At 36.7% G+C, this 26,242-nt stretch overlaps 1 protein-coding gene across 1 annotated transcript in view; it reads right to left on the bottom strand.

Moving 5' to 3' along the window:
- cmet (CENP-meta) overlaps window positions 1-26,242 on the bottom strand; it is a 116,781-nt gene that overhangs the window by 39,077 nt on the left and 51,462 nt on the right. The window contains exons 11-16 of the mRNA XM_081736402.1: window positions 25,538-25,688; window positions 21,437-21,653; window positions 10,422-10,596; window positions 8,170-8,412; window positions 4,820-4,939; window positions 3,135-3,256 (exon numbers count right to left, since the gene is read on the bottom strand). Of these exons, the coding sequence (XP_081592528.1) occupies window positions 3,135-3,256; window positions 4,820-4,939; window positions 8,170-8,412; window positions 10,422-10,596; window positions 21,437-21,653; window positions 25,538-25,688 (1,028 nt within the window). The remainder of the gene's footprint in view (window positions 1-3,134; window positions 3,257-4,819; window positions 4,940-8,169; window positions 8,413-10,421; window positions 10,597-21,436; window positions 21,654-25,537; window positions 25,689-26,242) is intronic.

Genomic DNA, 26,242 nt, shown 5'->3' with positions numbered 1-26,242 from the left:
GTCCGTATTTATTATTATTATTTGACAGAAACGCGATCCCTGCCAACACTGTTGTAAAATTACAGGTGTGTTCTAGGTTAATTAATGATAAGCAATGAAGATTTGCACATAATTGATAACTTGATTTTTTTATGCAAAAATTTGCGATAAAGTAATTACTCTGGAATCTTCATATAGAGAGACAGCATATGCTCGAAGTGACTGATATGTTCTTGTAAACACAAATTTACACGCTTCTCCAGGTTTCTTTCTAAAAAATTTTTAAGTGTGTTCCTGATGATTGAATTTCTGTTTCAATGTTCGTCTTCAGTTCCTTGATGGTTCTGGGGTTATTCTTGTACTTTTTTTTTTTTTAAGGTAACCCCATAAGAAACAGTTAGGCGAAAACTCTCAACCAATGACATTTGCCAGCTCACTGTTTATCTGCCTCCACCACGTGTCACTGACTCAAGAACGGCAGGGTTGTCAGCTGTAGATGAGTAATTTTTTATCGCAAATTTTTGCATAAAAACTCAGGTTATCAATTATGTGAAAATTCATATTGCTTATCATTAATTAATCTAAAACATACCTGTTGCAGTAATTTTACAACAACAATGTTGGCAGGCGCCGCGTTTCTCTAAAGAAAAAAAAATAAAATAAAAAATAAAGAAAAATTACGGACTTATATTAAATAGTCATTTTACATGGCAACACTGCATCAACTTCGTCACATTTTCGCACCAATGGATAAATGTTGATGTACACTGTACATATACACAGGAATTCACCCGCAGCAAATCAGTTTTCTGCAACTCAATATTGATTTTCTTCATTTGGAACATTTTTTTATTTTACACTTTCGGTACTTTCTTTCTTTACTACACAAAAACGTTACAAATTCCAACATTGGTTATTATCTCGAAAATATCTACATAGAACACGCTTAGATTTGTTTTAAGTCTCATGTCTTTATCTTTCTTGGTTCAAAAGATATACGCAATCAAACTTTGAGTTGCGCAACTTTACGGATACACGTATAAGATAATCTCTTATTTCCGCTTTAGAAAACTATTTCTGGAACCGAAACTCCTATCTCCTCTAGTCTGAAGAATGTGACATTGTTCAGATCGAAGTTTTCAGAACCAATGACGAATTAATGAACGATAAAAAAAAGCCAATTTTTTGATACATTCTGAAAGTGAGTCAGTCTGTCAGTAAGTCTGGCCAAAATCAATTTTTTTCTTCCTAATTTAATGTCTTAAATTGAAGGAATGTATAAGGAAATGACCATTACCGTAATTCGCGAACATCTTGCAGCCTGCATTTTTCATTTTGGTACTCCCCCCCCCCCCTTCCCTCACAGATCTCGTTAGAACTGTATGCAGTAATTCACTAAATTACACACAGTAATATATGTATTACCACAAAACAGTGAAAACGATTAAACGATTACACATACTAAAACTCAATACATTATTAACTTCACGCTTCATCAGATACGGAGGGGGAAGAAGTAGAGGGAAAGGAAAATTAAGGAACAGAAGTGAAACGTCCAGGTTGGATGCAGGATCACATAATAGTGGTAGTCGTATGAAGTTTAGTGGATAATAGAACTAATGAGATGTGTGGGTCTAATAAATTAATATATTATTTCCGAATTTTTTTCTTAATGAAGAAATTAACAAAAATAAAGTCGGTAAATAATTATAAAAGTATAAATACTAAAAGGGAGATAATTCAGAATGAAAGTACGTAAGAAAAATAGAAAAAAATAAACAAGAAACTGACACACATGTGGTGCGTTCACGTTTTAAGGTCTCTTTTTCTTCTTTCTTCAGGTACTGTAAGCAGGTGGAAGGATGCAATTCACTTTAAAACATGCGACACAAGGATGGAAAGATATTTACAGTTCAGTCCAATCCGCGCGAACCGGTTCCGTCGTCTCCATAGTAATACTCTACTGTACTCACTCTATTATAGTAAAGTAGGTTATTACCATGGAGCTGGTTCGCGAAGGTAGGACTGAACTGTAAATGTTTTTCCAACCTTGTAAGGAACATAAAAGAGTTTGGAGGAATTTTGAGAATATTTAAGTGAGAGTATGGTCAAATGTGCCCGTTATGATGGATTGTGTGGTCTGGGTAATGTAAGTGCTGCAAGTGTACTAGTGATCGTTGATGTAGATCAAAAGAAAAGTTAAGATTTTCCACCAACATAGAACGCTGGACAGCGGAAGCATTTAAGGACGTAACAGGGGTTGGAAGAATCGTAACTACTGGAATAGTGTGTGTTATATGTCCGTGATGAGTATTGAAAGTTTAAAACTTTTTCGAATATAGAACCAGTTTTACATCTAAGTTTTTGGCACTTCCTTCAAGAAAATCAGAGGGTGTTCAAGGAACAAGTTCTTGTAATAAAGGTTTGGGAGAGCCACCGTAACAATTTTAGGGTGAGTCGAGAAAGCCTTTTCAGCTTCATGTGCGGTGGCGAATACGATATAGACGGTACATTAGTTTTAAAAAGATGGTATTGGCTCAGGATGTTCGGAAGTCTTTTCATTATTTATTGAGAATTACTGCTGCTGGCAAAGTTCAAGGTCAAAAGGTCACCTTAAATATATATTCTTCCAAAATTAGGCATGCGATATATCGTTGAAAAGCTTATTTTGTGCTCTTTGAACAAAACAAAAGAATCAGCCCTCTCGCCAATTAGATCAAGAGCAGTGTGTCCGAAAGTTTCGTGTATGTACCAAAGTGGGCGATTTTTCGTATTTTTGAGCCCCTATAATTCAGAAACCTCGCCACACAGGAAGCTGCAACTTTGCACAATTCCATATCTCTACCATCCCTACGAAATACTAAAATTTGGTAAAAATCTAAGATGGTCGGGTCAGAAATCCCTGTTTAATTTGTTGATTTCACATGAAATGACCCATATTACACACACACACACATATATATATATATATATATATATATATATATATATATATATATATATATATATATATATATATATATATAATCACAAGTTATGGTAGAAAGAAAAGAAAGAAACTTGAGTTTTTCAATCATCAAAATATTTTCCCCTGTCTTCGTTGAACTCGCTCACTCAAAACAAACAGAAAAAATATCTGATAATTTTATACTTACTGTAACTTTTCTATTTCTTTCATTAGACATTCATTGGCTTGCTTCAATTCCATTATATGCTCCACTTGTTTAGACACAAAATCTTTGTCTTTGTTATCTAATCCTACATCATCCCAGGCTTCCTGTGTTAAGCAAATATATAAATAAATGTGGTTGAAAATGTACATAAACAGTTTAAATTTTCACTAAATAGTGAAAGTTAGAGCTAAATTCATCCGATTGAGTTAGCAGAACACTAACGTTTTTCTAAATTAATTTCATACACGTGTTTCAAGATTAGCATCATCACAGTTGTACATATATCGTTATTCGCATCTTAATTTTTAAATAAGAATTAAAATTAGAAGTAAATTAATGATAGCAGAAGTGGTCGAATTTTGTTTTCTAACTGGAAATTTTCATGGCTTAATCCTCTACCAATTTCATGGTTTCACAAAAATTAGAGAATTACCAAATTTTTGCGGAACATACTTTTAAATAGTATGATGGGAGGTTTAATTCACTCTCTCATTAATGACTGATTTCAATCCCAAGCAGCAGAGATTGTAGGGAAATCTCTGAACATATACCTCATATTCTAGTATAATCGATTAAGTTTTGCAAAAGCTATCGAGGAATGTATTTTCTAAATCAGTGGGGAGGGATTATTCTCCCTCATTCTTACTGATTTTAAATTCAAACAATGGAGATGTTTGGTAATCCTCAGGAACACATATGCCATATTTCACTGAAAGTTTTGTGGACCATATTTTATAATTGACAAGGGATGGAGGGGAAATCATTCCTTTGTTTTTCAATAACTCCATGCAGTAGGTATCATTGGGATACCTCAAATAAAATATTTTCATTTTTTAATTTTTTTTTCTAAAATTATTGTGCAAGTTTTTTAAGGAGAGGAGCTAATGTCATTCTTTCATTCTTAATATACTAATCCCAAGCAGTGGGGATGGTTGGAAAGCTTATCTTTATTTAAATATATATATATATATATATATATATATATATATATATATATATATATATATATATATATTGGGGACTGGCCCTCTTTCAACAACTTCAATTGACAGCAAATGAAAATAGTCGAGATGCTACAACGAAAATACGTATGATGTTTAATTAAAATCTAAGTAAACCTGCAGCTTAGAGTAAATTTTATCTCTTTTACCCTTTAAATTTACCGATTTCAGCCCCAAACAATAGATTATATCAGAAGGCTGGAGGAAAGCACATGCCGAATTTCGTTAATACCGGATAATTTTTAGAGTGGTGAACAGACACACGAATGTCTGTTGACTCAAATGGTAGATCAGTTCAATAAATTCAAAGGGAAGTAACTAATGGAACAGTTACAAAATAGCAAAATTCTAACGTTTGTTTACTTCTTGCTTTGCTATTACATCATTAACTAAAAAGAATTAGCCTCTGGTGCATGGAGGCCCTTGATTTGATCCCAGCACGCGCCAACTGAACTTTGTGGACAAACACACTGAAGTGGGTTTTCTCGGGGTTCTTCCGTTTCCTCCCACTTTCTTCATTCCACCATTTCCTTCATTTCTCATCATCGCCGCCTCCTTTAGCCTAGCCAGCATAAGTATGGGACGTAAAACTAAGATTTCGTAAAAGCATTAAGTAATTTTATACTCAAATTTATCTGTATGTAGTTATTTGTACAACAACAATACCTGAAGAAACTGTTTCAACTCCGCTTCCCTTCTGAGGTACTTCTGTTCAACAAGTTCAACTGTTATATTGAAGTCCAATTTCTCTTGCTCAAGATGATTGATTTTTAATTCCTTTTCAAGCTGCAAAAACAAAATATATGTAACATAAAAACACATCAAGTTCAATTAAGGATTGAGCATGTATATTAACCAAATAATTTATTTCTAAAAAACAAATTATCTATTTCCTTCCTCATGCTAAGCTGTTACCTCTGCAATTACGCAAACTCACACATTGAAGATAACTTTTGTTGTTGTTGTTGTTGCTGCAATTTTCAACACTATTTCTCATAAATAAGTCACCATCGTAAGTCTCGGAACTGAAAAGACTTAACAAGAACTACAGGTTACGAGTAACTGATTTGCCTGTACATAGGGAAACATGAAAATTGTTTGAAATAATAGAAGAGAACTAAAACAGACTATTTGAAGTGGCGGAAAATTCAGGAGAGAAAGAAATAAAGAATTAGATAGATACCAGAAAAAAAATGTTCAATAACACTTAATATAAAACTGTGGAGAGAAGACATTTAAATGATTCATGAGCAATCAACTATTTTTCACCTACTTTTTCCTTCCGTAGACTGCATATAGAGGGTGATGCATACCATTTATTTATTTATTTATTATTTATTTATTTATTTATTTTACAACACGAATAACGCAAACAACAAATTTCTAAACATCAAATAAAGAGTTTTTGTGGGAGTTTTGTAACGTTTATAGAAGATGCTGAAAATACGCACCTTGCTATTCAAACACAACTGCACATGTCGTTCCATGATGAACTGAATTGTTAAGAATGTTTTTCAAAGTGATTCAAACTCATATTTGTTATATATAATAGACTGTAATGACAAATGAACAAAAGTACTCTGCTGCTGCTATATCTGCAATGCATATACTTGCAGGCGAATCTCGATAATGTATAATAATAATAAAAACAGTGAATTATAAATGTCCAATTGATGCCATTCCTCCTGTCATCTTGCTTTCACAGTATTTTGCAGACATCGCCAACATTCAAAAGAAAATATTCTTAAAACATTTCCAGTCCATGATTGAATACAATCAACAAATAAAAATATAACAGTGAATTGATATAGATTACGTTAATGAAAAGGAACCAACTTGGTTATCGAAAGTTTGTAAGCTCACGATCTCGCTGTAATTTTTGCTGCTCTTACAAATCTATCCTGCTTCTTGTAAGTTTCAATGACTACTCCCAGTTGCCAAGATAAAGGTGGGAAATGCCTTGTTTCATTAATATTACCATATTCGTTGCAATATAATCTGTTCCGTTGTTGTAATCCATCAAGATAATCTTCAGATCAACGTGTTTAAATGTATAACTGCAACATCTGTTGTATCTAGTTCAGGTCAATAAAGTTAACTAGAGTCAGTAGGATCATTGCACAAAATTGTTTTGATATGAAACATACTTCTGTGCTAATAAAGTACTTAATTCTTCATACCTAAATGCAGATTTCCCAGTTAATTTGCCTTAGTTGATATTTCATAGATCCGAGGAGCATCAAAATGTAGAGAATATTCTAAAGTAAATAGTTTGTATAAAGAATTAAGTTCATGAGATGCTCAGACGAAATTAGATAAGTTATCATTGAACATATGTAAACACTTTTTCTCTTCGAGATATAAATATTCTAAAAGCTGCTATGAGTACAGGCAGTTAATACTAGCTCCAAATAAATATGACTATATACGCCTTGCTACTGATGCTATTGATTCTCCCCGTTCGGGTCGAGTTCATCGAGTTGTGACAGGAGTCCACAGCCACAGGAGATCAAGCTTATTCAGGACAACCGAAGTATCATCCAGGCTGAAATGGTTTCCTTGCTGAATGCGAGTTTCGGTTCAGTACAACACATAGTACATGACAAACCCCGCTACAGAAAATATCCGGCAGGTGGGTTACTCAACAGCTGACGCAGGAAATGGAAGATCGTCGGGTTGATATGTCAAAAGCTGCTGAGGCGTTATGATGAGGAGGGTGAAGATTTTCTAGCTCACATTGTCACCGGGCATGGAAGTTGGGTGCACCATTTTCAACTGGAGACGAAACGTGCAAGCAAAGAATGGCGACAATCGTCTTCACTGAAACCAAAGAAATTTCGCAGTTAACCATCTGCAGAGAAATTCATGTTGACTTTATTCTGGGGTAAGAATAGTCCTATTCTGGAACACTACATGCCCCCACGTACCACATTGACTAGTACCACCTACAACATCGACCTTCAAGAACAATTTGAAGCCACAACACACACAAAGCGAAGGGAAGTGCTGAGTATAGGTGTTTTGCTTGAACACGATAACGCCCATCCTCATTCTGCCTGTGCAACCATGAAAACTATCAACGAATCAACGACCTACGCTTCAAGTGCCTCTCCCATCCACCATACTCGATAAATTTGGCATCATTCGGTTTCCACATCTTTGGAGCACCTTAGAAGGCGGAAGTGCAAGTCTGATGAAGACTCCAATCGGCGGTGCACGAGTGCCTACAGCGTCAATCAAAAGATTTTTTTCTTTCGCGGTATCGAACCACTTCCTATCTGATGGCGAGGTGCATTGAACTGGGAAGGAACTATGTAGAAAAATAATGCACAAGCAAACATTTTCTCTGCAGTAAAATAGTGGGGAAAAAGTTAACTGCGATTTTAATTTGATTTTTCCTCTATATAAAATAATGATAATGCCTGTTGTGATTTACGATTGCGAAATGGTCGCTTACCCTGAGGGAAGAACGCAGACTGAAAATATTTGAAAAAATTATGAGACGAATATTCAGACTCAAGAAGAACGGGAATGGGGAATGGCAGAAATTTCGTAACGAGGAACTGCATAATTTATACCATTTACAAACATTGTTAGTCATTAAGTCTAGAGGTTCAGATGGGTAGATTATGAAGCCAGAATGGACAAAAGTAGGAACGCTTTCAAAGTTTTAACTGGAAATCCAATCGGGAAAAGAGCATTATGAAGACTTAGGCGCAGATGGGAGGATAATGTTAAGGTAGATCTCGCAGAAGTAAGAATACAAAGTAGAAACTTAATCCAGCTGGCTAAGGACAGAAGTCAATGGAGAGCTTCTGTGAATGCGGCATTGGTCCTCCAGGTTCCAGGCTTAGAGTTATATAGTTAACAGGTAGCACATTTGCTGGTGCTGTAGTGTCTTTCAGTCAACTCTTCTGTTAAGATATAAAACTTTAAACAGGTAAATAAAAAAATGAACCTATAAAAGATGATCAGCAGATGATTTTAAAACCACATCTAAGATGAAAATTACTTACCAGGAGCTCTTCCATACTTTTAATCTTCTCATTTAATGAGTCCAAAGATAATGATTTTTGTTCTAATACTTTCATCTTTTCACAAAGATCATTGTAATTTGTTTGGAGGTCAGTGTATCTTTCTTTAAGACACAAGTGCTCTTGATTTAATTGGGTAAGTACTTTGTTAGTTTCTAAATATAATCCCTCCGCATCCTTTGCAGATTTTTCTTCATGATTGATTTTGTCCAGAAGGGCTTGTACCTTAAAAAATTATACACATACATATTCTTAGAGCTATAAAATTAAAAAACAAAAAGAAGATATTGTATACCTTTGATGTATTGACAGACGGATTTCCACATATGATTACATTCCAAAAATCATATTTGAAAATCAGGAAAAAGAGAAATATCTATAAATTTCGGAGCTACGTATTTAGTTATCTACCGAGGTGTTCAAAAAATGTACATACATTTTAGAATAGCTGCTACATTATTCTAAGTACTATAACAATACAATGGGGAAAGTTCAATACACAGCAAAAAATGAGGTGTTGAAACAACACAAAATGACTATCACTTTAGCGTGTTACTTGTGTGTCAATTCAACACCAAGCACATCGCTTTCAGAGCATATCAGAAATACCTCGTTACTGGCTGTATTTGCATTGGTTTTTATTGTTTGGTACGAGCAAAGCTGTACGAAATATATTTTGTATTATGGCAAGTAACTAATAACATTCTATGTTTTCTATAATCGGTCGGTAACAGGTTTACAGGTCTGTTGTAAACCTGTGAATCATCTGATAACAGTTACAAAGATAGCAGTGCTCCCATCTATTTTCTTTATCTGTTATTGTTGTGTCTTAGCACGTAAGAACAGAAGATGGCAGAACTGTTGCTTATGTAACTGTTGTCAGACGATTCACAGGTTTACAACAATATTATTGTGACCAACTACAGAAAATATAGAACATTATTCGTTACTTGACATAAATGCTAAATATATTTCGCAAAGCTTTTCTTATACCAAACAATAAATACAAATGCAAATTCTCTCAGGTAGTAACGAGTTATTTCTGATATACTTGGAAGGAGATGTGCTTGGTGCTGAATTAACACACAAGTAACACGCTAAAGTGGTAGTCATTTTGTGTTGTTTCAACACCTCATTTTTTACTGTTACAGACGCCTTTTCTTCGTGGAATTACAATAAGTTCTCAAACTGCAAACCACCAATCTTCGAACATGTTTGAACACGATGCTCTACATTCCTGATGACATCTTCTAAAGTAGTCACAGGGATTGCTTTATAATCCATTTCAACTGGCGCAATTCTACTAGTGACTGCGTTCTTGACGGTTTCCCAGAAGTAAAAATCTTCATAGGTACTTTCGAATTTCCAATACCTTTTCGGAACGTTTTCGGTACTTGAATAGCAGCCGTATTTGTACATAGTTGCATTCTTTCAATCGATTACATCGCATCAATTAACATAAGTCATCTGTTGCTGTTACTGAACGAAAGTATTACACGTTGAACTCGTAGACACCGAATTGAAGCATATCTCATGTTTCTGAAGTATGTATACAATTTTTATATTATTTTATTTTACTTTTTTTAAAGCATCTTGGTACACAAGTTCTAATTTATCATTCGAACATACAAAGGTTTGAGAAAGAATGGTAGGGTTTCATGGGAATGTTGTGCAAGAGCAATGGCACCTGTGTAGTTGAATCATACGTACACCGTTTTTTGTTTGGCAGCTCAAAATGGTTTATTCAGCAGAAAAACTACGCAATGCTACCAAAATAACTATACTGTGACAAAACTTATGTTAAAGTGCGTTTGTATACAAGTATGTTTTCATGTGTGCATCATTCACAGCACAACACAAGCTCAGGCGGATAATTTCATACCAGACCCTGTCGAGCATCCTGGCGTTACAATATCAATTGCTTCTTGCTTTCAGGTGGTTCACATCATCGATTTTAACACAGCATACAGTCTTTAATTTAAAAAAAATAAATAAATAAATAAAATAAAATAAGACAAGTGTGAGGCCAAGGCTTCTTGAGGACCAAGGAAACCCCACCATTCTCTCTCGAAGGCTATCAATCAAATGTTAAACCTACAGAAACAGATTTAGTGCTGTTATTCAAGCAACATTTTCCAAATTTTCGCAATATTTTACTTGAAATATCAAATGTTAACTTCAGTGAAATGAACGAGAATCAAGTTTTGCTTATCAACCTTCTACATTTTGCAAACCTTTTTTGGACAGTATTCGTCCTCTTCTCTGAATTGCTTTTCTAAACGGGTAAATTCTTGTAGTTCTTTGTATTCGTTTTCAAGCTCCTTTAAATCGAGTTTCAGTTTGGTGTTACGTTCTCTTAGAACTCTTGGAGGAGTCTCGGTAGATTCAGAGACGTGTTCAGCAATAAACCTGAGAAAGAAAGTTGTTATAATAATAATAATAATAATAATAATAATAATAATAATAATAATAATAATAATAATAATAATAATAATAATAATATAAAACATGCAATCAAACTGAACACTTTTAAATTTTAATAAAGTTATCCCTCTTCTTTCTCGTAACAAGAGGCACTTTACAAGCCCTAAAATTTTCTCAATTATATATATGAAACAATCAAAAAACTAAAAAAACAAATATACACTAGTATAAAAGGACTCGTTCGTCTTGAGCTCACAAACTGTTGGGCCTGGGAACTTCAAATTTTATTCTCCTTGGACCTAGATGAAAAATAAGACTGTTTTATGAAATGCGAACCCTGAAAGAGAAAGGGAAGCTTGAAAATATTTTTCAAGTTCACTAGACCTCCGGAACTGTTAAACTCTTTCCAGCCTTAGAACAAAGTAGACGTAAACAAAGCGAAATGTATTATTCCGCGCCTCACATGTGTTTCGGCGCGAGAGACGCGAACAGCAAGATCGTCTGCTTAGTTACTGCCGTCGCATAATTTCCAAAGTGTAAGGCTACAGTTGGTTCGTAAATAACGCACTGACACTATGTTGGAAATATGTATTTTCTTAAATCCTTATATAAACGAGCTGACCGCTGTTCCTGTGTCCTCTTTTGTGTTTTATAACACGAGACGAAAATGGATTATTGTCACACATCGTCGCCATGGAACTCTGCATTCTGCTATAATTTTAAATGAGTGGGGTAGGCGCGCGAACGCATACACAGTAAATACTATATATCCAAATACGCGTGAGATTGAAATGAAGCTACATCTGTTGTTAAATATTATATATATTGCATTTATTATCACAAAATGCAAGATAAATTCAGATATCTTTATTTGAAATCATTATTTTAGTAGGGATTATATTGTGGTAGGATACTAGTGAAGTGAGTCCAACAACCAATCACTGGTCATCGACCCATTGGTAGTCAGGTGGGTTTGTTTACATCTACTTTTTTCTAAGGCTGGAAAGAGAATAGGTAAGGAGAACTTGACATATATAAATATACTCCTTAAATTCTAGGCGAAAGGTGAGAAGTTTTATACGAAATTCGACATCTATGGAAAGAAAATGAGCCCATGAATCTTTTCTTAACGTTCCCTAGATCTCCGAAACTTTTGTAGTAGAAACTTGAAATTATTTTTAGAAATGTTTTCATTGAACTTAGGCTCAAAAAATAAAGTGAAGCTTTACCTACTACGAGATCACTATGCGCCATGAATATTTCTTTTCGACGTTTACTACAACTGAACTTTTAAGCATAGAAACTTAAAATTATTTTTCACCATTCATCAGACCTCAAACTGTTAAGACGGAGGAATTTGAAATTTTGTACAGATATTCAACCTAGACTGAGAACAAGACGAAGTACTACGCAATGCGATTACTACGGGGATTTGAACATTTTCTTTCAAAGTTCACCAAATTACAAACCGTTAGGCATTTAAATCTGGCATTTAGTTCAAATGTTCTCATTGATTGATTAAAGTTAATGGGGACGCCAGGATCGAAGCTATTTGTCCCCACCACGTCCAACACGACTCCCATAAATAAAAGTTAAAAACCAACATATTAAAATATAAGAAAAATATTGCTGCAAAAGAGAAGTAAAAATCTAAAAGATAGATAGATTGGGGTTCAATGAGGACGTCATCATCAAGGCTATTTTTCCTCGTCACGATCAACACGACTAAAATTTAACAACAAACATATCAATATATATTTTTAAAAAAACTGCTCCAAAAGAGAAACAAAAATCTAAAACACGAGATAAAACATATGAGAAAAATACAACAATAACAAGAAATAGTAAATATATATGAATAACAATAAATAGTAATAATAGTAACAATAGAGAAAATATAACATCATATAGTACAAAAAACAATTAAAAATAAGAAATTAACGCTTGAGGGGAACCTTTCCACGGGGTCAAGTACGCCCACTCAGTATCCATCAGTTCATCTTCCACCATGTCAGACGGTTACCATATCAAGGTAACCGTACCGCTAATCTTTAGGACGGTGACAAAAGGTGGACAGCAATGAGCTGGAGCTCGCCGAAGACCAACATTAACAGAAACACGTGTGGTTCGCAGGGTCGATGTGACTGAGATTTCTACTTTTGTCGGGAACAAGATCTGTTTGGGTGGGAACGTCGGATGTCCGGGTTGTCACAGATTTACAGGAGATAGCTGCAACAATAGCAAAGAGTACAGAAAGCGAGAAAGGATGCTTTCTTTTAAATGATGCTTAGCATCGGCGGCACAGATCTTCTAAAGAATCATTAGCTCTCGGATAAGTTTCTCACATTGAAAGGCTGAACAGTCCAGAGACCAAACAAAATGCTCGCCCCTGTAGTTGATACAAAAGAGCTTGTTCACTGTACACGGTTCTGCACCATGACTACCCTGGCCACAATTCACACGAAGAGCAGCACTCGCATTATACGACGTGTTGGTGTGCCCAAAATATTGACATTTGAAATAGCGCAGGGGAATGGGAATACAAGGACGCACCTTGATAACCAGCCTTCACGTAGTCCGGAAATCTAGACAAACAGAATAAGAATTAATGACTGAGCAGTAGCGACTTCACCTGACTTCTTACTTTTGATGCGAGCTACAACATGTTGGTCAGCTAGCTAGCTCCTATCTAATCTCCTTCATGACGGCATTTAAGATGTCCCAACATGATATTACACCGCGAGAGACGTTCAGTAAACGATGGGGTTCTACCGATATCTTCACTGGTCCAATGGTAGTTAATTTTACTAACTTCGCTGTTTGCTTCTCGTCGACCGTTTCCACCAATAAATTGCCATTCCGTAATTTCTTCGATATCTTTAACCTGTCCGACGTTATAAATAGTTTGTTAATAAGGAAAGGGGACAAGCTCTTAATAGCATTCGGACGATTAGCTTCAGCATTGGCAGTATCTTTAATTACAAGATATTGTAATACAGACATTATGATACTTATCTTTTCCACACTATCGAAAACTTGAGATTTTCTCTCTCTCTCGTTCCGGTTAGGCTTCTTACGAGAGAGTGAGCCCGGACCCGATTTTATAGTTTTAGTACCATGAAATCTTGATGTTAAATATACATTGATAAACACAAAATACGTGTGAACGTCGCAACTTCACACCGAGGTGCTTGCGAGAAAAACTTAAGCTATTTCCCTTGCTATCCCATAAGCACGCCCTCACCGTAGGATCAGCGTGGGGCCTACGCAGTCAAAGGGGAATGGGCATACAAGATAACCATTACCGCTGACAAAAGTGCATGGCTCTGGAAAAGGAAGAACTGGAATTAAAAGTATAGGATAGGATTAAAACTGTCAAACCAAAAGAATAGACACCTACTAGCCCAAGAAATCAAAAAGTGAGTTTTATAATATTTTATATTATATATATATATATATATATATATATATATATAGGGTGTTTCAAAACAACACCGACAACGTTTGGGAGGTGATTCCTGACACCAAGATAAGACAAAAAGTATAGACCAACCTGGGTGCACAAATGCTTCCTTTCGGAGTTATAGGCTGCCGAAAACATGAAAAATTGAACTCTAAAGATCCATAGCTCCAAACCTATGGGACCTACCGTGGTCGGGTCAAGACTTCACTTAGGATCCAGTATGTGTACTATCCATAAATACATATTTCAGAATCCTGAGGTACTCAAACAATTTTTGTAGAATTAGTTTGGCTACGGGCATATAACCTGAAGTACTCAGCAACTACCTCTATAAAAATTGTTGCGGAAGTACCCAGGATTCTGAAACGTGAATATTTGGATAGGACACATACTAGTTCCTAAGTGAAGTCTTGACCCGACTACAGTAGGTCTCATAGTTTAGGAGCAATGGACCTTTAAAGTTCCTTTTTTCATGTTTTCGGCAGCCTATAACTCCGAAAGAAAGCATTTGTGCACCCAGGTTGGTCTATACTTTTTGTCTTATCTTGGTGTGAGAAATCCCCTCCCAAACGTTGTCGGTGTTGTTTTGAAACACCCTGTATAAAGCTTTTATTATATGGACCATCCACTTCCCAAGACTCTCATCAACCACCCGCGAGACCAGTAGCGGTATTCGCAGCTGAGAAAGCATGCAAGAATATGCGAATGAGGGGTGATACATGAATGAGATAGGTCTCAGCTTTAGCCCCTCTCCGACGAAAAGGGTCCGCTACATGGAGAGGGTTCAAATGTTCTCATTGAACCCTTAATAGGGTGTAAGATCAAATTAATTTTGGTGCCTTCCATTTCAACTCAGGCAAAAAAATATAAAATTGTACCATCACCATCTCAGATATTGTTGAAACTTTTTTTTTATAGCAACTAGACATGTTTTTAAGAAACCCATATTTTTTTGTTTTGTCGAAAAAAATTTTCCCGCCAAGTAATGGGCCATCAAAGACGGGGAGTACAATTTATAAATTGTAGAAGACATGGAAAATGGTCAACTTCGGAGCCTCACCATTCGGCTATGGAGACAGGTAGAGTTATAATTCTTGATGTGGTATGTACATAGGGGTATAAATAAACTATATTTTATTATAGTTTGGTTTGCGCATGCGTATCTTTTCGTACATAAATTAACAAATGAACGTCAATTTATCTGAAAAGTCGAAGTTAGCGAATTTTTTTCGAGCACTTCGGGTTCGAATTTTAAAATTCTGTTTTCACGGTTGGTAAGACATAGTTACCCGCTTTCCGAAAAAAATTTTGTATCGCTTCTGTGTGCAACTGTTTTGTCGCAAAAATTCGAGAAATTCTAAAATTTTCAAAAATCGCCATATTTGGGCGCCATTTTCTCGAAAACACCATCTTTTAAAATTCTGAAATTTTGTCAGATGGTTCAACTTTACATGAATAATAAACACACCAAATACCATTCTCGACCAATGCTTCATGAATTAACTGCAGCCTTTTAAAGTTAGCGAAGTTTCGTTAACTTTGATGTCACAGTTAGCAACACTGGGAACAATGAAAGTGCAACGAATTGATGATGTTTGTGGTTCACGTTCATTAAATGAAGAATAAAAGGTTTTCTTGACTGTTTTTTTTTTAATTATTTTGATCAAAAAGGCTCTCTGAAATAGTAAAATGAGCCTCTCCCTACTCCTCCGTTTTCTTAAACCGAAATAATCTGAGGTGGAAATTACGATTACGAAACACACAAATTTCAAGTTCACTTACTTAAAATGGTCTTCGGAAACAAAACTTTATTGATTTTTTTTTTTCATGGACCAATCTTTGCTTGGTTGGTGTCTTCTTCGCTAATAGCATGTAACCGTGCAGATGCTCCAATAGGTATTGGTTCACTCATACCTCGTCCAGGAGTGGATCTAGAGGGACAATTGCCCCCTCAGAAGAAGAAAATTTCTTGTTTTATATATAAATAAAACCCATCCCAGAGTTTGGAGCTCTTAAAAGTAGCTCTAAGTACCAGTATTATAACCCCCCTTCCCTTCAGAAGTCCGTCCTGGATCCGCCCCTGCGTAGCACATTGTCGATAGTCACAAAACACTTATTTTCACTTCTCTTATGCTCTTCTGGAAACTTGTACCTGCTGAAGGTCTATGTGAAAGCATAAGCAGCACTTCAACTTCACTAAATTCATGATTTATTCATAATATTTCTGCTACGCACCACTGGTTATCATACATATATGTATGTAACAAAAGTTCCTTTTTGCAGATTTCTTAAATCTACACTTTGAATTGCAGAAGTTCGACTTTGGGGGAAGCATGAAGTTAGTTTATGGTGACCCGTTACTGCCATAAAAACTTCGCCATTTTCCGAAAGCCAAAAATGACCTTTGAATACCAGTTACCGGTCGCATACTTTTTCTTTTATTCTTCCGGAAGTCGTCGAATTCAATTCCAGGCAACAAAACGAGAGTAATACCCGGAGTTTGTACTTGCACTATACTCACGAATTCTTATGCGGTTTTAGTGGGGGCGCGGTGGCTCAGTGATAGAGCGTTCACCTCCGGTGCTTGGGCTCCCTGGTTCGATCCCAGCTCGCGATGTGTGGGCTTTGTGGTGGACAAACACCATGCTCGTGGGTTTTCTCGGGGTTATCCCGTTTCCTCCCACTTTCTGCATTCATTTCATTTTTCTTCTTCTGCAGTTTTAAAACTGTGTATCTGTTTTAGCCTAAGGTTATGCCCGTTGCCCCATTCTTAACCCCCCCCCCCTCCAATACCGTCGCAGAGACCCCTGCATGGCCGGTTTCACTGCAAAACCACTGCTTTATCGGACCTGTCTGCATCTCGAACATCTGAAAGCGATTTTTAAAATGGGATGCAGAACCATCAGAAATTACTGACACGGTTTGGGAAATTGTAGACACTTATTTTCACGTATTCAAACCTTTTTCTACAAAATATATTTTCGCTTTTCTTCGAGTATTTTTAGAATCTTGTCTATGGCTATGAGTACATGAGCCGAATCGTGTGTTTTATCGTCGTTTATTACAACAAAACTGTCAGTTGTTTCATATTCCGGTGATAACTCTGAATTTCACTTTGAAGATTAACAGTTCAGTTTTCAACGAAGTCCACACGAAGTAAAGTAGAATTTGTATCTTGAAATTTTATACGATGCTTTTCGGTAGCAATTAATTCTCTTTGGACTTTCTTGATGTAGTCATGAATTACAATTCTTACAATTAAACCAGCAATGTACGATACGAAAAGCAGAAAGTGGCACAGTTTTTTTTAACGAGATTATTGTTTTCCCATATGGCATATGTAACACTTTCATTTTCATCAGGATCAATAATTAAAGACTCCACACTTATTCCTTCTACTCCAGGAAATTTACCACATTCTTGAAGAAGACAGCTGCCATTTTCTACGGATCATACTACTAAAGGAAATAGGTCACTCATGACAGCTTCAATACACGCTGCACCTTTGATTTGTAGCAACGCAGTAGGAACTAACTTAAAATTCGCACAACACACACACACTTCCCTCGCAGGTTGCGGACTGACCCACTTTAGTCGAATACTATAAAATTCCGAGTGACCCATTCTTATGCCGGGATTGTTCTGTTTAAAAAGTCAGTAAATTTCTTTGGAATGCATGAGAAACCGTTTCGACTTTTTTTTAACTTTTTGTCCTTTTTCGATCACTGTAATGACATCGCACTTAATTGAGGCTTTGTCTGGAGCATTCCAAATCATCATTGAGGTAATAGTTCAGGCTTTCTATAGATCATCAGAATTTATTGATGGTCATTTCAAGTAAACTTAAAATATGTGTGTTTCATAATCGTAATTTACACCTCAGATTACTTCGGTTTAAGGAAACGGAGGAGTAGGGGGAGCCTCATTTTACTATTTTGAGCGCCTTTTTGATAATAAGAATAATAATAATAAAAATAAAAACAGTCAAGAAAACCTTTTATTCTTCATTTAATGAATGTGAACCACAAACATCATCAAATCATTGCACTTTTATTGTTCCCAGTGTTGCTAACTGTGACATCAAAGTTAACGTAACTTCGCTAACTTTAAAAGGCTGCAGTTAATTTATGTAGCATTGGTCCAGAATGGTATTTGGTGTGTTTATTATTCATGTAAAGTTGAACCATCTGACAAAATTTCAGAAATTTAAAGGATGGTGTTTTCGAGAAAATGGCGCCCAAACATGGCAATTTTTGAAAATTTTAGAATTTCTCGAATTTTTCGCGACAAAACAGTTGCACACAGAAGCGATACAAAATTTTTTTCGGAAAGCGGGTAACTTGGTCTTACCAACCGTGGAAACAGAATTTTAAAATTCGAACCGGAAGTGCTCGAAAAAAATTCGCAAACTTCGACTTTTCAGATAAATTGACGTTCATTTGTTAATTTATGTACGAAAAGACGCATGGGCAAACCAAACTATAATAAAATATATTTATTTATATCCCTATGTACATACAACAACAAGAATTATAACTCTACCTGTCTCCAAAGCTGAATGGTGAGGCTCTGAAGTTGACCATTTTCCATGTCTTCTACAATTCATAAATTGTACTCCCCGTCTTCGATGACCCATTACTTGGGAAAATTTTTTTCGACTAAACAAAAAAATATGGGTCTCTTAAAAACATTTCTAGTTGCTATAAAAAAAGTTTCAACAATATCTGAGATGGTGATGGTACATGCTCTCCCTGAATTGAACTGGAAGGCACCTTTTACGAAATGCGGCCTATAATAAAACAATAATAGAACAAAAGTTTTTTTTTTCTTTTTTTTCCCACCATTTATCAGATCCCTGAAAGTATTGGATGTACCATAATCTCCTTGGACCCTCGGTGGAAGATAAGACGAGATTCGTGAAATAAAAATCTTAATGGAGACTTCATAATTTTCGGGGTTCACAAGATCTCCGAAATTGTTACGCGTAGGAATTCCAATTCTTGTATGCTTTCCTTGAACCTTAGAAAAAAAATACAAGACGATGTATTACAAAATGTGAACTTAGGGAAAGAAAAGGGATGTTTTCTTAACGTTCACCAACATAATCGAAATTGATGGGCAAAGAAACTTGAACTTTTCTACAAATATTTTTTTTTCCTTTAATCCTATGCTGAGTACCATACGTATACGGATTACGTAATGCAACCACTACGGGTATTTTAACTTTTTTTAACGTTCACTAAATTTCTGAAACTGTTAGGCACAGCAGCTTTAAATTTAACTCAAATGTCCTCATTAAAACCTACTTGGGAATGAAACAATTTTAAGAATGCAACTGCTAAGGGGAAAATAAAGATTCTTGGACTTTCATTTCTCACTCTTAATCAGATCTCCAAAATTGAAAATTAAAATTTTGCTCAAATATTCATCTCCGACTCTAGACTACAAGCAAGACGAGATTTAGTAATATTCAACATGTAAAAACTGGATTTAAGGATTTTGTACAAATATTCTCAATTCTATAAACTATAAATACGATAGATTGATTGGTTGATTTTGAGTTTCGAGTTCCGTTCAGCATCAAGGTTAGATAATACATGGACCTGCAACATAACGTGGGATCCGAACCACATGAGTTTCCACCGGGAATTGAACCCTGGTGCGTACGTTAATGAATAAGATCGAGTTTTAAGAATTGTCACTTAGAAGGGTTCCATTATATTACTGTTATTAGTATTATTATTACCAATTAGTTTTGAAACGCTTAGAATACAGCAACATAATTTGTGTACTGTGTTTTGACGCATACAATATAACTATCCCATAAAAGAAATTGATTTGGTTATGCTTCTAGATTGAAAAGACGATTAGGGGAAAACTTGAGAAATTAATTTAGGAATAAAAATTTTGTGTAACGATTTCCACGGGAGAATCTTTCGATTTCGGGTGCAAGAAAACTTTGGAAAAAAACATTAATGGGCACTTTTTTTATACTGAATTCTGGGATGATTGGGAACAGCTAAAAGCTTCGCGAAACAATTTGAATGAACTGGAATCCACCGCTTTAGGGTGCGTGAAAACGATTTGATTGTCTTGGTACTGTGAGAAATTATTTAGGATCGATTTTGTGAGATGAACTCCACTAACATTACACTTGCATCAAGTACCTTGATACCAGGAAAGTTCCTATATATTTTCAATGACCCTTATTCTTCCCGTGCACTTCGATTATTATTAACATACAAGAATAGCATGTAGTAGTTACAAACTAATAAGCAACACGTGATTCTAAGAGATCGGGAGAAAGCACTCAATCCAGATATTTGACCATCATAAATGATTATTAATAAATTTCTTGGAGGTAAATAATGTGCTTTACGGCCCTGATTAGCTATTACAATGTTCTATAGTGTTTATAAGTATAAGACCATGGGCTTTCCTACATTCATTACCTTTTCTTGGTCATGTTGAATATTGTAGAAAGAAGAAAATGGACTATTACTAAGTCTTATGAGAACTTTAATTACTAAAGGTTCTACTTCCTTTAATAATTGAATGCATTATTTGTCGTTCCCATCTACTTTGTAAAAGTTCTTGAAAGATATGTCAGAAACATTAAAATAAAAAGAATATATTCTTTTGTTTTGTAAAACGTTGATTTGAAGAACTGGACCTACTATTAATGAGGGCTGCTCCGAATCATGACAGGAGTTTGAATTCGATGCAACTGGCGGGTGAACAGACCACAGTATAAGCCGTTCTCCACCACACTATCTCGACTCCAGTAGAGCTAAATTACTGGACTGGCATCACAAAGGAAGAGAAAATATATAAAATATCTTTATCATTACGCGATTGGAAAATGAAATGAAATCTTTGAGTTTTACGTCCCACGGTTATGCCGGTTAGGCTAAAGGAGACGGTGATTATGAAAAATGAATGAAATGGTGGAATGAATAAAGTGGGAGGAAACGGGAGAACCCCGAGAAAACCCACGCACACGGTGTTTGTTCACCACAAAGTTCACTTGGTGGGAGCAGGGTTTGAACCCAGCACCTCATGCACCAGAGGTGAACGCTCTACCACTGAGCCACCGCGGCCCCATTATTACGCGATTGGGTCTAAAAAATAAGACGAATGAAATTTGTATTAATGAAATGAGAAAGTGAACAGGAAACGAAGAATCCGAGATAATCTAAAGATACCATGTTGACCAGCATCACAAATTTACATGGCCTGGTGTCGAACCAGGTGCCCATCGCAACAGAGGAAAGCGCACTAGCATGGAATTACTAACGGAAATTTGAAAATGAATAAAATATCCCAATAAAAATAAATCAGGAAAGAAAAATGAATACTTGCCTATTAATACAAACATCTGTTTGGCAGGAAGCATCTGCTTTGGGTACCATGTAATCATCCAGTGATCCCCTACTAGAATAGAATGTTGATCCTTCATCACTTTCCCTGGACGACCTCATGATGCCAAATACTTGATCCAATTCTGTTACTTCATCTTCGTTCATTCTTTCCAGTTTTTCCATCTCTTGGAAGAATGCTGTATTTTCAGCTTCAAACTCTGCACAAAAACAAGGTAAGAATTGTTAAGCATGCCTAACTCAAAATGAGCCTCGCTATATATATTGTATATATGAAAAAACTGCGTTGATTTCATTTGCGTAATATTACAATAGAAACAACAATTACCAAAAGAAATAAAAGTACCTTAGAAAGGTGAAAATGTAAACGAAATTTAGCAAATTAAGTTCATTTTCAGGTTTACTAATACTTTTTCTAGCCTCCTGTAAGGCATCTTACTTACCAGTTACGTCCTGGCATATATTTGTTTCATAATAATCTTTACATATAAGGGTTGGATTTTTAGTAATGGCAACAATGGTATATCTTGAGAAGTAGAGTATTTACAAGGTTCTAAGTTTTACATGCCCTCGATGCAATCACTAGCATTGTGAATCGCGTTCCCAGCGATGTGGAAGCCGCTCGATGTCGTTGACAGTGCCTAATCTCTGGATAATGCGGATGGAGATTGGTCGCCCGGAGGAGATCATCAACTGTACGGAAGCGTGTCCACGAAGTGCTTCCTTCATCTTCGGGAAGAGGTCGTAGTCGCAGGGACTTAAATCTGAAGAATACGGGGGGGGGCGATACAGCACTTCCCAGCCCCAACGATGCAACAAATCAGTGACGGCACCTGCTGAATGTGCCCTTTCATTGTCATGCAGAATGATGGGTGGGTTCGTCAGGAAGTGGAGTCATTTTCGTCTTACAGCTCCTTGCAGATTGTTTTGCAAAAACATGCAGTAGTACTCTGCACTAACGGTCTGTCCTTGGGGCACGGTGTGGTTTATGATTACACCATCCCAGTCGTATGCGATGATGAGCATAGCTTTCACATTGGTTGGGGTATTCCGAACTGTTGTTTTTTTTCTGTGACCCAGGATGACGCCAATCGTTTGATTACCGTTTCAGCTATGCTTCATACGCTCTGGCCCAGGTCTCATCAATAGCAATGATCCGCCGTAAGAAGGCCTCCCCTTCACGTTGATACCGCTCCAAGTGTGTTCGAGCGGTATCACATCGCAGCTAGTTGTGTTGTTCAGTCAGATCATGTGGAACCCACCTTGAGGCGATTTTACGCAATCCCAAGTTCTTCAGAATTTTCAGCACAGTCGAATGCGCTAGTCCTGTATTGTTGGCCAATTGACGCATCGTCGCGTTCCGATCCGGTAACACTAACGCGTTCACGTTCTGCATCACTTACATCACTTCTGCATCACTGACATCTTCTTCACTTACAGGAGGATGGCCGGAGCGAGGCATGTCTGTGATATTTTGTCGTCCGTCATTAAAGATTTTGACCCACATTGCTACTGTACGGTATGGTAATGCACTTGCTTCGCAAACATCTTGCAATACTTTGTAGCATTGTTTTGCATTCCTATCTCTAGCCCATTCAATTTTCAACCAGCTCCTCTGATCTTGCTTCGTAAACATGACTGTATTCCGCGAGCACTCACGCAGCGTGACTGTAGTCCACGAGCACTCACTCAGAACTGTCTTCTAACTGCTGGCGCTGGGCGTGCACAGAGGGGTGGACAGGCGAGTTTATGTGCTCTGAGGGAGGGTCGGTATCTAACCTACCGCTGGTATGAATTATAATGGATTGCTTTGTTCCCGAGTACATGTATAGCAGTGTTGCTATTACTAAAACTCCAACTCTTGTATTAAAGAACAAATGCTGGCTGATTGCCTAGGCCAAAATGCTTAAACTAGAAACTTGAAATTTGGAAAATACATAGGATTTGTGACGTACGATACCACTAAGAGAAGGAGCTCCCTCGTAGATAAGTGGTTAGCATACGCGCTTTTTTGCGTGGGAGACCTGGGTTCCATTCCCAGTGGGAGCTCATGTGGCCCGAATCTCAGGTCAAGCTGTAGGTTTACGTCTCATAGCCTCGCTGCTGAAAGGATCGCTAAACTCAAAATCAATCAACCACTAAGGGAAGATTTTTGTAAATTCGATGTGGAAGAAGAGAAATAAGTTGAAATTATTATAATGAGAGTCCATATCTTGAAACTCTTAACGTTACAGACATAAAATTTGGTATTTTGACTTTTCATTTAAAATATCTCAACATGTGTTTCAGTGTTCATACAAGGTGTGTAAATAATGTTATAAGACTGAAACTCTGCGCACGAACTGGTAATGCTGGTGACATGGAATTTGGAGGGTTCCATCAATATAAGTGGGAACTCGCTAGCGTCATTTGGTTGTCCGTAGGGATTGTTTTAGTGAAGCAGATTTTGCTCGTGCGTTCTGACAATGAGTGATACGAATCTCGAGCGACGATATCCGATCAGGGTTTGCTTCAGATTTGGAAATAGTACAAAGGAAACTTGTAAAACTTCGCCAGGTCTATGAAGACTGTTTTTATTAAGACTCCAGGTGTTTCGTTGATCTCGAAACCCAAGTCTCGTCACCCGTAATGACACGTTCCAGAAAATGGGGATTATTTGCAATCTAACCCAGAAAAGCAACATGTCCCTTCGCATGTTCTTTAGCTCGTCCGTAAGGATTCTCAGAACCAGTTTGGAGCAGATTTTTCGCACACCCAATTCAATGGTCAATGGCTGATGAACGGTGGTGTGACTCAAACTCAACTCTGCCCCGATCATTCTGACTGTCAACTGATAATCGAACGCACAAGCTTCCAGACTCTTTCTATATTTACATCAGTTCTTGCAAACGAAGGCCTTCCACTGCAAGATTCATCTTCAATTGACTCCCTTCCTTCTTCTTAAACTATGTGTCTTAAACTAACGAAACACCTGAACCCTTGATAAAACGCTGTCTCCGTAGCCCTGGCAAAGTTTTACAAAAGTTTTCGTTTTATGATGTCCAAGTCTCAAGCAAAACCAGATCTCATACCGTTGACCAATACTCATGTCACTCATTGTTAAAACACACAAGCAAAATCTGCTTCCCTAAAAGAATCGCTACGGACAACTAACGTGGCGCTAGCGAGTTCCCTCTCACTTACACTGATGGTGTATTACATGTTCATTCAGCACCCGTCCAAGTCCGACGTCATCAGCGTTGTCAGTCTCATTACTTTAGTTACACAACGAAAAAGGGAAAATGAAAATGAAATCTTTGAGTTTTACGTCCCACGATTATGCCGGTTAGGCTAAAGGAGACGGTGATTATGAGAAATGAATGAAATGGTGGAATGAAGAAAGTGGGAGGAAACGGGAGAACCCCGAGAAAACCCACGCACACGGTGTTTGTCCACCACAAAGTTCACTTGGCGGGAGCAGGGTTTGAACCCGAGACCCCATGCACCAGAGGTGAACGCTCTACCACTGAGCCACCGCGGCCCCAACGAAAAAGGGAGCTGAAAATTCGAAGTGGAAGGGATGAAATGGGCTATAATAAGATGTCTGTACCTCAGAATTCTTTGAAGCTACAAATATGAATTTTGGTATTTAGACTTTTGCTTTAAAGTAATTAAACAGGTGTTTCAGCGTTTTTTGATATTTCACCTAGGAGTGAAGGAAAAAGGTTGGGATAGTTCACTAAGATGCCCATACGAAATGTTCAAATTTCGTGCGAAACTTCGATTTCAAACAAATTCTATATGGGACACACAGGAGGAATGAGAATATTGCCTGCAGCAACATGTGGCAGCATTTGCTAATGTGATAAACTGATACTTCAGTATATAAAAACGTCTGATCGGTCAGAAACTGAAATTATGAAGGCATTGATGATGTAACGAAGATAGTAAGAACATACCTCATTTGTATTAGAGAAGAGCGGTCTACTACCTAAGTCAACGTGCAACCCCAGCTTACAGACGTGTTTACTGCACGATGTAAGAATTTTAGTATAATTAAACAGAGCATTTAAAAGTGACTAAGAATTTGAAATACACCACTTACCACTGTCTTCAACAGTACTAGCAGTATCACTAATTTGACTTAATCCAGAAGTCTCCATTATAGATGCTAAATTTGATTTCCAGACGGATTTTCGTGCAGCAAATGAACGTCGCATAGGACCACACCACGTCATCCTTCGAGCAGATTTTGGCTACAAAAGTTACGAAAACAATATACAGAGCAAGCAAAATACGGAAAGTATACAAAACCCATTACATTATGTGTACAACAAAAGAATTCACTGTATTTACTGGTTATTAACTGTTTATGTTCGGTTTCTCACCAAGGTTGGAGGAGATATGGATCCACAGCTTAACGTGGATCCAAAGCATACGAGTTCCCACCAAGAACAGAATCCAGGCACACCGCGCCGAAAGCGCCTAATAAGCTGATTTTTTTAAATACAAAATAAAAATCAAAGTGTTCCGATTTATATCATCTTCAGTTTGTTTTGAATTAACTGCAGCATAAAACTTACTGATTATCAATTCATAAACTGTGAATAATAATAATAATAGTAATAATACATATCAGTAAAACTTGTAACTCCTTGTAACCAACCAACAAACAATTAATTCATTAAGAACGGCAGTGAATTTCTCCAGGACAGGGTGACCCACAAACCATAAACAACGAAGCACTCAAAGGGTCTACTAAGGCTGATAGAACCCAAATTTATAAACATTGGGAGAAACGTTCAATTGT

The sequence above is a fragment of the Thermobia domestica genome, chromosome 13 (genome assembly GCF_964235325.1).
Source record: "Thermobia domestica chromosome 13, izTheDome1.hap1.1, whole genome shotgun sequence".
NCBI classification, from domain to species: Eukaryota; Metazoa; Arthropoda; class Insecta; order Zygentoma; family Lepismatidae; genus Thermobia; species Thermobia domestica.
This window is presented reverse-complemented; position numbering and strand designations above follow the sequence as displayed.